The sequence below is a fragment of the Notolepis coatsorum genome, assembly GCF_963971535.1.
Source record: "Notolepis coatsorum genome assembly, chromosome: 3".
NCBI classification, from domain to species: Eukaryota; Metazoa; Chordata; class Actinopteri; order Aulopiformes; family Paralepididae; genus Notolepis; species Notolepis coatsorum.
This window is the reverse complement of record NC_140167.1, coordinates 99,033,489-99,048,240: the sequence shown is the minus strand read 5'-3', so window position 1 is coordinate 99,048,240 and position 14,752 is coordinate 99,033,489. Positions and strand designations below refer to the sequence as shown.

Below are 14,752 nucleotides of genomic sequence, written 5' to 3'. Positions count from 1 at the left end.
GCCCAGCCGTTAGCCTAGCTTCGGCAGCTAGTAATGCTAACCCCAGCTCTGTTAACACAGTCCAGGCTACTAGCATAGCCGCTAGCATAGCTATCGTAGCTAACTCAGCTAGCAGAACCTCTGCCCCCACAACCAAGTCAATGGTTTCTTCTGTTAGGAGATTCACTGTGGGCTCAGTCTGTATCTCTAGCTTAGCTCCTTCTGCTACTGCTAGTAAGTCTAGGGAAGCTAGCAAAGCTCCTTCAGCTAGCCAGGCTTTCTCAACTAGCCCAGCCTTGTCTGCTAGTTTAGCCTCTTCTGCTAGCAAGGCTTTCACAGCTAGTCCAGCCTTGACTGCTAGTTTAGCCTCTTCTGCTAGCAAGGCTTTCTCAACTAGCCCAGCCTTGTCTGCTAGTTTAGCCTCTTCTGCTAGCAAGGCTTTCACAGCTAGTCCAGCCTTGACTGCTAGTAAGTCTAGGGAAGCTAGCAAAGCTCCTTCAGCTAGCCAGGCTTTCTCAACTAGCCTAGCCTTGTCTGCTAGTTTAGCCTCTTCTGCTAGCCAGGCTTTCTCAACTAGCCCAGTCTTGTCTGCTAGTGTAGCCTCTTCAGCTAGCCAGGCTTTCACAGCTAGTCCAGCCTTGACTGCTAGTTTAGCCTCTTCAGCTAGCCAGGCTTTCTCAACTAGCCCAGTCTTGTCTGCTAGTGTAGCCTCTTCAGCTAGCCAGGCTTTCTCAACTAGCTCAGCACTGTCTGCTAGTTTAGCCTCTTCTGCTAGCCAGGCTTTCACAACTAGTTCAGCCCTGTCTGCTAGTTTAGCTTCTTCGACTAGCCAGGCTTTCACAACTAGTTCAGCCCCGTCTGCTACATTTACATTTACATTTAGTCATTTAGCTGACGCTTTTATCCAAAGCGACTTACAAGTTCTGTACGACAAGCCATCAGGAAGGGCACAACTCTATCAGCTGAGCAACAATGTTCATCAAAGTGTTGAGTGCTACAGTGTAGGTTAGTTTATTAGGACAAGTGCATGACAGTACGGTTAGTTAGGGTTCGATTTTTTTTTATAGTTTTTTTTTTTTAATTCAGATAATGGTTGAAGAAGTGCGTCTTTAGTCGACGGCGAAAGATTGGACGTGATTCGGCTGTCCTAACTGGGGTGGGTAGTTCATTCCACCATTGTGGGGCAAGGACTGAGAATAGGCGACTTCTCTTTGATGACCCTCCCGGAGCTTGGATAGGAGTAGGTCTGAGGCGGCCAGAAGATGCAGAGCGTATTGGTCTTGAGGGTGTGTAGTTAGAGACCATTGACAGGAGGTAGGCGGGAGCGGTTCCCTTTGCCGCACGGTATGCTAGGTCGAGGGCCTTGAAGCGGATTCGTGCAGCAATGGGGAGCCAGTGCAGGTCCCTAAGAAGTGGGGTGACATGGGCCGACTTCGGTAGGTTTGAGATCAGGCGGGCCGCTGCGTTCTGAATGAGTTGAAGAGGCTTAGTGGCAGTGGCCGGGAGGCCAGCGAGCAGTGCATTGCAGTAGTCGAGGCGGGAGATGACTGTTGATTGGACGAGGAGTTGGGTGGCTTCTTTTGTCAGGAAGGGGCGGATCCTTCTGACGTTGCTCAGGAGGAATCGGCAGGTTCTGGTCGTCGCTGCGATGTGAGCAGAGAAGTTCAACTGGTCGTCGAGGACAACACCAAGGTTCTTGGCGGTCGGGGACGCAGTCACAGCTGCATTCTCGACTGTGATTGAAAGGTCGGTTAGGGGGGAGGATTTGGCCGGCAGGTGGAGCAATTCTGTTTTGCTTAGGTTCAGTTTGAGGTGGTTGGACGTCATCCAGGCTGAGATGTCGGACAGACAGGCCGAGATCCGCTCAGAGACGTGGATATCTGAGGGAGGGAAGGAGAGGAAGAGTTGAGTATCGTCGGCATAACAATGGTAGGAGAAGCCATGAGACGTGATAATGTTACCCAGTGATTTAGTGTAGAGGGAGAAGAGAAGGGGTCCTAAAACCGAGCCCTGGGGGACACCCGTCCGCAGGGGGCGGGTGGCCGACAGGGTCCCTCTCCATGACACTTGGTAGGAGCGGTCATTGAGGTATGATGCTAGTTTAGCTTCTTCGACTAGCCAGGCTTTCACAACTAGTTCAGCCCCGTCTGCTAGTTTAGCTTCTTCGACTAGCCAGGCTTTCACAACTAGTTCAGCCCCGTCTGCTAGTTTAGCTTCTTCGGCTAGCCAGGCTTTCACAACTAGTTCAGCCCCATCTGCTAGTTTAGCTTCTTCGACTAGCCAGGCTTTCACAACTAGTTCAGCCCTGTCTGCTAGTTTAGCTTCTTCGGCTAGCCAGGCTTTCACAACTAGTTCAGCCCCGTCTGCTAGTTTAGCTTCTTCGACTAGCCAGGCTTTCACAACTAGTTCAGCCCAGTCTGCTAGTTTAGCTTCTTCGGCTAGCCAGGCTTTCACAACTAGTTCAGCCCTGTCTGCTAACTTAGCACCTAAGGCTAGCACCTCAGCTCTCCCTGCTAGCCCAGGCCCTGTAGCCCCTGTAGCCAATATAGCCGTGTTAGCTACTTCCTTAGCATCCCCTGCTAGGTTAGCCACCGCTAGTTCTACAGGCCCTACAGCTAAACCCTTGGCTTCCTCAGTTAGGAGACCACCCAGAGGACAGGGGGAGGTAACAGTGGGAGGAGCCAAAAGGTGCAGATCGCCAACAGAACAGTTTACAGAGCTCCAGAGGAGGACCACCAGGATGGAAATACCATGGGTTGTCTTTCAGTCAAAAAGAATAAAAAGAAGAAGAAGAAGAAATAGAACATGATCCAGATCTCTTTTTCATCTCTGGAAAGGAAATAAACTGTGAAAACAAAAACACACACAATAATCCATGTTCTTCAAACCTTTCAGTTTAGAGCTTTATTCTCTCAACCTGGGACCCGGCTCCTCTTATCCTGGGAGAACCTTTTTTAGAAGAAGAAGAAGGTTTGGGTCCCTGTCCATACGGTTTGGGTCCCTGTCCATACTTTGAGAACAAAAGCTGAACTGTTTCGAACTTGACACCAAACGGAGGTAGGTGTGGTCTGTGCCTTGAAAAGTCTGAATTCACCCACTGGAGTAGCAAAGAAAAAACCATTAAAGGTACTTAGAAGAACGTTTTTCTTTTTATCTCAATCATATCTTCTTTTTCTACCCATCATACTGTGTTTCCATTTCACCTATGGCACTCCTCTTCTCTCACACATATTCTCTCTGTCTGTGTTTCTGTATCTATCTATTTATCTGTCTCTCTGTCTCGCTCTGTGGTCTCTGAACCATCAGCTTCCATTTGTTAACTGATCAGTTTTTTTAGTTAATCTCTCTCTCTCTCTCTATCTCTCTCTCTCTCTCTCTCTCTCTCTCTCTCTCTCTCTCTCTCTCTCTCTCTCTCTGTCTCTCTCTCTCTCTCACGACCCAGGGTCGTTCGTGCGATAGGTCCTGGGTTAAAATCCCAGACTAGCCCCCAATATGTTACACCTAGGGGAACTTAATGTAGAAGGTAACATAAAATCAGGAGCCCTCCCTCCTGCTTACAAAAAACAGGGTTTAACAAGAAGAGCACTGAGGGAGGTGTTTACATTTGTCATGGTCCCAGCCAGGGATCATGCTTGAACAATATGAACAGTCGTTTTCTGCCGCCCTCTGGTGGCCAAACACAGCAGCTCCAGATATTGGACCTTATCATCAGGCCTGTAGTCCTTGGTCTTCTGGATATTATTAATGCTACTGTGTTTTCTCTGTTCATGTTGTGTGGTGCGTTTTAGCTTGTGTTTTTAATAGGTTTATCTTTTCATATGTTTCCTTTAAAGGTTCATCTCTTTTGCATATGTTTTTATAAGTGTTAATACTTTACTTGTGTTTCCTCTAAGGCTCATTCCCTTTACACATGTTTTTAAGTATTTAACATCTTTACATATGTATGTTATTTTAAGGGTGGTTTGTTTACATATGTTTCCTTTTAGATATTCCTGTACACATGCTTTTAACAATGTTGTGAGTTTTCTTTTACTAATTCTGTGTTCACCTGCTTGGCCTTACACCAGCTGGCACTTGTTAGTAATCACAGGGCAGTGTATATAGAGCTGCCCGTTTCTCACATTCCTTGTCGCACCATTGCCTTGTTTCATTGTATTTTCATTCATAGTCGGTTCGGTCGTACTCACTTTGTCACCAGTCTTCCCCGTGAGTCCGTTCCCTCCTTAGTCCATTTTTGCCAGCTCTGCTGTGTATCGTTTGTTTTCGGGTTACAGTTCGCTTTTGTTTTGCTACCGTTTGTAACGTGTATCTTTGTCGCAACTGTTCAGTAAAAGCCTGTTCACCTTGATCCGTCGTCTCAGCTTCTTCTCTCTCTGCTCGTGTTACCTGCAAGTGGGGTCTCCTCTCCTATCCCTGACCGAAACCGTCACAGAATGGTGCGACCTTCAATGATCCTAGCACGCACGAAGACAGCAGGAGCAAGCGACGCTCTCCTTTCGATGGAGAGATTCTTCAAGGGGGATTTTCTCTCCTCGTCCTCAGAGGAGAGATGGACTGTGTACACGCTGCTCATCTCTGTCGGTGAGCGCAGCGCCGAGCAGGCGCTCCAGCTGGAAGCACACGGCCGTGTGATCCGTTGGCTGATTTGGGAGCTCCTGTCCTCTGCTTCCGAAGCCCCAGTTACCAGCATGCCTTCCTCCGCAAGTACAGCTAGTCCTCTCGCCGTTAGCACGGCCCAGGCTGTTAGCTCAGCCGTTAGCCTAGCTTCCCCTGCTAGTACTGCTAACTCTCGCCCTGTTAACGCTGCGCAGGCTGTTAGCCCAGCCGTTAGCCTAGCGTCCCTACCTAGTGCTGCTAACTCTCGTTCTGTTAACACTGTCCAGGCTGTTAGCCCAGCCGTTAGCCTAGCGTCCCCAGCTAGTGCTGCTAACTCTCGCCCTGTTAACACTGCCCAGGCTGTTAGCCCAGCCGTTAGCCTAGCTTCGGCAGCTAGTAATGCTAACCCCAGCTCTGTTAACACAGTCCAGGCTACTAGCATAGCCGCTAGCATAGCTATCGTAGCTAACTCAGCTAGCAGAACCTCTGCCCCCACAACCAAGTCAATGGTTTCTTCTGTTAGGAGATTCACTGTGGGCTCAGTCTGTATCTCTAGCTTAGCTCCTTCTGCTACTGCTAGTAAGTCTAGGGAAGCTAGCAAAGCTCCTTCAGCTAGCCAGGCTTTCTCAACTAGCCCAGCCTTGTCTGCTAGTTTAGCCTCTTCTGCTAGCAAGGCTTTCACAGCTAGTCCAGCCTTGACTGCTAGTTTAGCCTCTTCTGCTAGCAAGGCTTTCTCAACTAGCCCAGCCTTGTCTGCTAGTTTAGCCTCTTCTGCTAGCAAGGCTTTCACAGCTAGTCCAGCCTTGACTGCTAGTAAGTCTAGGGAAGCTAGCAAAGCTCCTTCAGCTAGCCAGGCTTTCTCAACTAGCCTAGCCTTGTCTGCTAGTTTAGCCTCTTCTGCTAGCCAGGCTTTCTCAACTAGCCCAGTCTTGTCTGCTAGTGTAGCCTCTTCAGCTAGCCAGGCTTTCACAGCTAGTCCAGCCTTGACTGCTAGTTTAGCCTCTTCAGCTAGCCAGGCTTTCTCAACTAGCCCAGTCTTGTCTGCTAGTGTAGCCTCTTCAGCTAGCCAGGCTTTCTCAACTAGCTCAGCACTGTCTGCTAGTTTAGCCTCTTCTGCTAGCCAGGCTTTCACAACTAGTTCAGCCCTGTCTGCTAGTTTAGCTTCTTCGACTAGCCAGGCTTTCACAACTAGTTCAGCCCCGTCTGCTACATTTACATTTACATTTAGTCATTTAGCTGACGCTTTTATCCAAAGCGACTTACAAGTTCTGTACGACAAGCCATCAGGAAGGGCACAACTCTATCAGCTGAGCAACAATGTTCATCAAAGTGTTGAGTGCTACAGTGTAGGTTAGTTTATTAGGACAAGTGCATGACAGTACGGTTAGTTAGGGTTCGATTTTTTTTTATAGTTTTTTTTTTTTAATTCAGATAATGGTTGAAGAAGTGCGTCTTTAGTCGACGGCGAAAGATTGGACGTGATTCGGCTGTCCTAACTGGGGTGGGTAGTTCATTCCACCATTGTGGGGCAAGGACTGAGAATAGGCGACTTCTCTTTGATGACCCTCCCGGAGCTTGGATAGGAGTAGGTCTGAGGCGGCCAGAAGATGCAGAGCGTATTGGTCTTGAGGGTGTGTAGTTAGAGACCATTGACAGGAGGTAGGCGGGAGCGGTTCCCTTTGCCGCACGGTATGCTAGGTCGAGGGCCTTGAAGCGGATTCGTGCAGCAATGGGGAGCCAGTGCAGGTCCCTAAGAAGTGGGGTGACATGGGCCGACTTCGGTAGGTTTGAGATCAGGCGGGCCGCTGCGTTCTGAATGAGTTGAAGAGGCTTAGTGGCAGTGGCCGGGAGGCCAGCGAGCAGTGCATTGCAGTAGTCGAGGCGGGAGATGACTGTTGATTGGACGAGGAGTTGGGTGGCTTCTTTTGTCAGGAAGGGGCGGATCCTTCTGACGTTGCTCAGGAGGAATCGGCAGGTTCTGGTCGTCGCTGCGATGTGAGCAGAGAAGTTCAACTGGTCGTCGAGGACAACACCAAGGTTCTTGGCGGTCGGGGACGCAGTCACAGCTGCATTCTCGACTGTGATTGAAAGGTCGGTTAGGGGGGAGGATTTGGCCGGCAGGTGGAGCAATTCTGTTTTGCTTAGGTTCAGTTTGAGGTGGTTGGACGTCATCCAGGCTGAGATGTCGGACAGACAGGCCGAGATCCGCTCAGAGACGTGGATATCTGAGGGAGGGAAGGAGAGGAAGAGTTGAGTATCGTCGGCATAACAATGGTAGGAGAAGCCATGAGACGTGATAATGTTACCCAGTGATTTAGTGTAGAGGGAGAAGAGAAGGGGTCCTAAAACCGAGCCCTGGGGGACACCCGTCCGCAGGGGGCGGGTGGCCGACAGGGTCCCTCTCCATGACACTTGGTAGGAGCGGTCATTGAGGTATGATGCTAGTTTAGCTTCTTCGACTAGCCAGGCTTTCACAACTAGTTCAGCCCCGTCTGCTAGTTTAGCTTCTTCGACTAGCCAGGCTTTCACAACTAGTTCAGCCCCGTCTGCTAGTTTAGCTTCTTCGGCTAGCCAGGCTTTCACAACTAGTTCAGCCCCGTCTGCTAGTTTAGCTTCTTCGGCTAGCCAGGCTTTCACAACTAGTTCAGCCCCATCTGCTAGTTTAGCTTCTTCGACTAGCCAGGCTTTCACAACTAGTTCAGCCCTGTCTGCTAGTTTAGCTTCTTCGGCTAGCCAGGCTTTCACAACTAGTTCAGCCCCGTCTGCTAGTTTAGCTTCTTCGACTAGCCAGGCTTTCACAACTAGTTCAGCCCAGTCTGCTAGTTTAGCTTCTTCGGCTAGCCAGGCTTTCACAACTAGTTCAGCCCTGTCTGCTAACTTAGCACCTAAGGCTAGCACCTCAGCTCTCCCTGCTAGCCCAGGCCCTGTAGCCCCTGTAGCCAATATAGCCGTGTTAGCTACTTCCTTAGCATCCCCTGCTAGGTTAGCCACCGCTAGTTCTACAGGCCCTACAGCTAAACCCTTGGCTTCCTCAGTTAGGAGACTCAGTGTGGTTCCGGCCCTTAGTACAGGCTTAGCTCCCCCTGCTACTGCTAGCAAGTCTAGAAAGGCTAGTAAAGCCCTCACAGTTAGCAGGGCTTCTTCAGCTAACCCAGCCTCTACTGCCATCCTAGCCCCTGTTAGCTTAGCCTCAGGTGCTACGCCCGGCCCGGTCTCCACGCCCGGTCCGGCTCCCACGCCTGACCTGGCCTCCTCGACTGGTCCGGCTCCCACGCCTGACCCGGCCTCCTCGACTGGTCCGGCTCCCACGCCTGACCCGGCCTCCTCGACTGGTCCCGGCTCCTCGACTGATTCCGGCTCCTCGACTGGCTCCGGCTCCTCATCTGGTCCCGGCTCTTCGTCTGGTCCAGCTCTTCGCCGTGGTCGTTGCCGTGGTCGTTGCCCTGGTCTTCATCCGCAGAGACCCCCTTCAGGGGGTCTGCACCCGGTCCCGAGGTCTGCATGTGGAGTGGTCCCCGTCCGGGGTCCTGCTCCAGGGTTGTCGTCTTCGCGCCTCCGCTCCGGCCCTTCCGGTCCGGCCCCGAGTCCTGCGCCTGGAGGGTCCTTCATCCAGGGTCCTGCTCTGGGTCTGACGCCCACGCCCCTTTGCTCCGGGCCTCCTGACCGGCCCTCCATCCCCGTTTCCAGTTCCCCTCACCGGCCCTTCATCCCCGTGTCCTGTCCCCCTCACCGGGCCTCTGTCCACGTTTCCGGCCCACGTCGTCGGGCCTTTGTCCCCGTCTCCGGCCGCCCTGGCCCTTTGCCCCGCCCGCCCTTCCCCGGGTTTCCCTCTGGTCCTGTTCCTCGGGTCCCCTGCTGCTTTGCCCCTCCTGGGTTCTTTTCGCGGCCCCCCGGTCCCGGCTCTCCGGCTCCTCGCCCCCCGTTTTTTCCGGGGTCTCGGCCCCCCGCCTCGCCCGTTCCCGGACGGTCTTATCGGTCCGGGGGGGGGTACTGTCATGGTCCCAGCCAGGGATCATGCTTGAACAATATGAACAGTCATTTTCTGCCGCCCTCTGGTGGCCAAACACAGCAGCTCCAGATATTGGACCTTATCATCAGGCCTGTAGTCCTTGGTCTTCTGGATATTATTAATGCTACTGTGTTTTCTCTGTTCATGTTGTGTGGTGCGTTTTAGCTTGTGTTTTTAATAGGTTTATCTTTTCATATGTTTCCTTTAAAGGTTCATCTCTTTTGCATATGTTTTTATAAGTGTTAATACTTTACTTGTGTTTCCTCTAAGGCTCATTCCATTTACACATGTTTTTAAGTGTTTAACATCTTTACATATGTATGTTATTTTAAGGGTGGTTTGTTTACATATGTTTCCTTTTAGATATTCTTGTACACATGCTTTTAACAATGTTGTGAGTTTTCTTTTACTAATTCTGTGTTCACCTGCTTGGCCTTACACCAGCTGGCACTTGTTAGTAATCACAGGGCAGTGTATATAGAGCTGCCCGTTTCTCACATTCCTTGTCGCACCATTGCCTTGTTTCATTGTATTTTCATTCATAGTCGGTTCGGTCGTACTCACTTTGTCACCAGTCTTGCCAGCTCTGCTGTGTATCGTTTGTTTTCGGGTTACAGTTCGCTTTTGTTTTGCTACCGTTTGTAACGTGTATCTTTGTCGCAACTGTTCAGTAAAAGCCTGTTCACCTTGATCCGTCATCTCAGCTTCTTCTCTCTCTGCTCGTGTTACCTGCAAGTGGGGTCTCCTCTCCTATCCCTGACCGAAACCGTCACAACATTAATATACAATAAGGTAGAATGGTAAATGGTAAATGGATGGCATTCATCATTTATTTAACATCTTTAATCCAGGGGTCCTAACACTCTCACTCAACTCTCATCCAGCTTGTTTCAATGTGATGCATATTTTATCTCTCTCTCTCTCTCTCTCTCTCTCTCTCTCTCTCTCTCTCTCTCTCTCTCTCTCTCTCTCTCTCTCTCTCTCTCTCTCTCTCTCTCTCTCTCTCTCTCTCTCTCTCTCTCTCTCTCTCTCACGACCCAGGGTCGTTCGTGCGATAGGTCCTGGGTTAAAATCCCAGACTAGCCCCCAATATGTTACGCCTCAGTCTAGGGGAACTTAATGTAGAAGGTAACATAAAATCAGGAGCCCTCCCTCCTGCTTACAAACAACAGGGTTTAACAAGAAGAGCACTGAAGGAGGTGTTTACATTAATATACAATAAGGTAGAATGGTAAATGGTAAATGGATGGCATTCATCATTTATTTAATATCTTTAATCCAGGGGTCCTAACACTCTCACTCAACTCTCATCCAGCTTGTTTCAATGTGATGCATATCTTACCTCCCCCCCTCTCTCTCTCTCTCTCTCTCTCTCTCTCTCTCTCTCCATTCACCTCCATGAGAACACTGTATTCATCATCATTTCACTGATGAATTAAAACATTAAACATGACTTTTTGTATTATTTGTCTCTCTATTGTTCTCACTCCTCTGTCTTTCTCTTCCTGTTGTCTCCCCCTTCTTTCTCTACACCCCTCTCCCTCCCTCTCTCTCCCTCTCTTCCTCTCTCTCCTTCTCCCCCCTCTATCTCCCCCTCTCTCCCCCCCCCTCTCTCTCCAGGGGGCAACCATAAAGAAAGATGAAGAGACAGGGGATATCTACATAGCTAGGGTGATCCATGGAGGACTGGCCGACCGTAGTGGTAAGAGCTGAATATTCTGCTGCAGTTACTGCTGTCTCTCTCTGTTTTACACTCTCACATACTGTCTCTCTCTGTTTTACACTCTCACATACTGTCTTTCTCTGTTTTACACTCACATACTGTCTATGTCTGTTTTATATTCTGACACACTGTCTATCTCTGTTTTACACTCTCACATACTGACTTTCTCTGTTTTACTCTTACATACTGTCTTTCTCTGTTTTACACTCACATACTGTCTATGTCTGTTTTATATTCTGACACACTGTCTATCTCTGTTTTACACTCTCACATACTGACTTTCTCTGTTTTACTCTCACATACTGTCTCTGTCTGTTTTACACTCTCACATACTGTCTCTCTCTGTTTTACACTCTCACATACTGTATATCTCTGTTTTACACTCTCACATACTGTCTTTCTCTGTTTTACACTCTCACATACTGTCTCTCTCTGTTTTACACTCACATACTGTATATCTCTGTTTTACACTCTCACATACTGTCTCTCTCTGTTTTACACTCTCACATACTGTCTCTCTCTGTTTTACACTCTCACATACTGTATATCTCTGTTTTACACTCTCACATACTGTCTCTCTCTCTGTTTTACACTCTCACATACTGTCTCTCTCTGTTTTACACTCTCACATACTGTCTTTCTCTGTTTTACACTCACATACTGTCTTTCTCTGTTTTACACTCACATACTGTCTTTCTCTGTTTTACACTCTCACATACTGTATATCTCTGTTTTACACTCTCACATACTGTCTCTCTCTGTTTTACACTCTCACATACTGTCTCTCTCTGTTTTACACTCTCACATACTGTATATCTCTGTTTTACTCTCACATACTGTCTCTCTCTGTTTTACACTCTCACATACTGTCTCTCTCTGTTTTACACTCTCACATACTGTATATCTCTGTTTTACACTCTCACATACTGTCTTTCTCTGTTTTACACTCACATACTGTCTTTCTCTGTTTTACACTCTCACATACTGTCTCTCTGTTTTACACTCTCACATACTGTCTCTCTCTGTTTTACACTCTCACATACTGTATATATCTGTTTTACACTCTCACATACTGTCTCTCTCTGTTTTACACTCTCACATGCTGTCTTTCTCTGTTTTACACTCACATACTGTCTTTCTCTGTTTTACACTCTCACATGCTGTCTTTCTCTGTTTTACTCAGTCACATACTGTATCTCTGTTTTACACTCTCTCTCTCTCTCTCTCTCTCTCTCTCTCTCTCTCTCTCTCTCTCTCTCCCTCTCTCTGTATCTCTGTATTTCTCTGTCTCTGTCTCTGTCTCTGTCTCTCTCTCTCTCTCTCTCTCTCTCTCTCTCTCTCTCTCTCTCTCTCTCTCTCTCTCTCTCTCTCTCTCTCTCTCTCTCTCTCTCTCTCTCTCTCTCTCTCTCTGTATTCAGAGACAAACAAAAGCTAAAATCACAAAATTAGACTAGCATTAGACTCAGTCACCTCAATACCATATCTTCTCCACTGTCTTCTCTTAGCCTCCATCCATCCTTGTGTGTTTGTTATGATTGGCTGTCTCACTACCTACCTACCTAATCTAATGTATTATTATTATTATTATTATTAGTAGTAGTGGTATTAGTAGTATTAGTATTAGTACTAGTATTATTTGTTTATTGATGTGTGTGTGTGTGTTCGTGTGTGTGTGTGTGTGTGTGTGTGTGTGCGCGTGCGTGTATCTCAGGTCTGCTCCATCCAGGTGATCTGTTAGTAGAGGTGAATGGAAACCCAGTAGGAGGTCTGGAACCAGAGGAGGTTATACAGCTACTGGTAAGAAACACTGCATGTGTGTGTGTGCGTGCATGCATGCCTGTGTGTGTGTGTGTGTGTGTGTGTGTGTGTGTGTGTGTGTGTGTGTGTGTGTGTGTGTGTGTGTGTGTGTGTGTGTGTGTGTGTGTGTGTGTGTGTGTGTGTGTGTGTGTGTGTGTGTGTGTATGTGTGTGCATGTCCAGGATTGTCTGTCTTATCATTTTCACCTCAACGTCTACGTCTATTGTCGCTTTGCTCCAGATCCAGTCCCAAGGCACCATCCTGTTTAAAGTTATTCCCAACATCATACAGACAACCACCAGCCAGACACTGGTAAGATACATCATACAGGTACTTCACCCAAGGGAATGGCCCACAATCCCCAGCGAAAGTGATGATTAAAGTGTGTGAATAAATAAACCTATTCAAACACATTGCTTTACTCAAAACAATACAACTTTCAAAAGGTGCAGAATAAAAGTATTGCTTTTCCCCCAAATTATTGATTAATTAATTTATCATTTACATCCAAACATCGAAAATGAATACATGTTGGAGGCATGTATCCCCTCCCTACTTCCCATTTCTCCACGTCGAATGCACCTGATTGGATAAACAATATGCTGGTGCTCTAGTGCGACATCTAGTGGCTGAATAGGCCTACTGTCTGTCTGTCTGTCTGTCTGTCTGTCTGTCTGTCTGTCTGTCTGTCTGTCTGTCTGTCTGTCTGTCTGTCTGTCTGTCTGTCTGTCTGTCTGTCTGTCTGTCTGTCTGCCTGCCTGTCTGTCTGTCTGTCTGTCTATCTATCTCTATCTCTATCTCTATCTCTATCCTGTGTTTGTCTCTCTCTTGTCCAGGGCCTCAGCTATCGCCTCTCTCTCTCATTTGTTTCAATGTCTCTCTCCCCCAGGTGTATATGCGTGCAATGGTGGACTACTGTCCTCTGCAGGACCCAGCTATCCCATGTCCTGATGCAGGGATGCCCTTCACTAAAGGAGACCTGCTGGAGATAGTGGACCAGACCGATGGACACTGGTGGCAGGCCAGGAAGCTCCCTTGCACCACTTCCTGTGCCGGACTCATACCATCTACCACCATGCTCAAGAGGTAGGATATGAATTTGAAGAATGTAATTGGAATTAGTTGTATCCATTTTGGAATTCTATGTCCTTGATCCAGTTCAGTTTTTTGTGTCCTATAAAATGTAGATATAGCCATGGTTTTCAGAATACAGATGTTTTTAAGGATATTTTGACTAGGAATATGAAATTGTCAAGCCACATGACACATTCAATACTAAGCTACAAGAAAGTTCCCAATTGGGGGGTGATCCTGGGTCAGGGGAGGTGGGTGTTGGGAGGGTCCTGTTTTATTTTTGTGTATTATGTGCATGTTTATGTGTATATATATATATATATATATATATATATATATATATATATATATATATATATATATATATATATATATATATATATATATATTAAGGCTGTCAAAGTTAACACGGAATTAACACCCTTGTAGTCGGATCAATGGTCAATTCTCCTCACGCCCAAGTTTTGATCCTCCTAGTACTAAGGAAGTGTACGAGATAATCATGATCTTAAAAAACTCCGCTCAAGGTCATGATGGGATCAAAAGCAGTCTCTTCAAAGAAACTATTGATTATATCATCCATCCTCTAACTCATATTCTTTTTTTTTTATCCCCTTTTTTCCCATTTTCTATTTTTCTCCCATCCCAATTTTTCATATCGTCCAATTCAACCCTCCCCTGTCTTCGAACGTTGTTTCTTGCCTCCCACAAGCCGGCTGCAATGTGGACTAAGTCATACATAGCACGAGTCCCCTCCGATACTCGAGGTAACAGCCGTCGCATCTTTTCACCTGCGCGGCTCGATCTTTCAGCGTCGAGGGTCTGGGCTTTGGAGGGGCCCCGCCCCCGTCGCTTCTTGATTCTACTGTGCAGGCGCACCAACCGACCTGTAGGAGTCGCTGTCCACAACGCCCGATCCCCACCCTTCAGTTTCCCTCCCCATAATACGGCCAATGTGTATTACTGTGGACGACCAGCTAAACTGAAAGCAATGTGGAGAGCGGGGCTCGAACAGGACGCATCCTGTTCGAGCCCAGTCTCCAGCATTCGTTGCGAGCGCCTTGCCCACTGCGCCACGTAGCCGCCCCAACCGACCTGTAGGAGTCGCTGTCCACAACGCCCGATCCCCACCCTTCAGTTTCCCTCCCCGTAATACGGCCAATGTGTATTACTGTGGACGACCAGCTAAACTGAAAGCAATGTTCGAGCCCAGTCTCCAGCATTTGTTGCGAGCGCCTTGCCCACTGCGCCACGTAGCCGCCCATCTAACTCATATTCTATCATTATCCCTTCAATCCGGTATCATCCCTCACAACCTCAAAATCGCCAAAGTCATACCAATTTATAAATCTGGAGACCCAAAGGACTTTGGCAATTACAGTCTTATATCTATTTTGCCCTGCTTTTCAAAAGTCTTAGAGAAACTGGTATACTCAAGAATCTCTAACCATCTAACTACGAACAACATCCTGTATAACCACAGTATGGTTTCCGTAAAAAATACTCCACAGAACATGCATTGCTACAGCTCGTCAACAACATCTCCTCAGCACTTGATGACAAAAAAATTGCTA

General features: G+C 47.9%; 1 protein-coding gene across 1 annotated transcript in view; it reads left to right on the top strand.

Moving 5' to 3' along the window:
* The window catches only part of mpp4a (MAGUK p55 scaffold protein 4a), a gene marked incomplete at both ends in the record, with an annotated part of 60,109 nt that overhangs the window by 30,667 nt on the left and 14,690 nt on the right, over positions 1–14,752 (top strand). The window contains 4 exons of the mRNA XM_084311317.1: positions 10,205–10,286; positions 12,019–12,104; positions 12,345–12,416; positions 12,994–13,190. Of these exons, the coding sequence (XP_084167443.1) occupies positions 10,205–10,286; positions 12,019–12,104; positions 12,345–12,416; positions 12,994–13,190 (437 nt within the window). The remainder of the gene's footprint in view (positions 1–10,204; positions 10,287–12,018; positions 12,105–12,344; positions 12,417–12,993; positions 13,191–14,752) is intronic.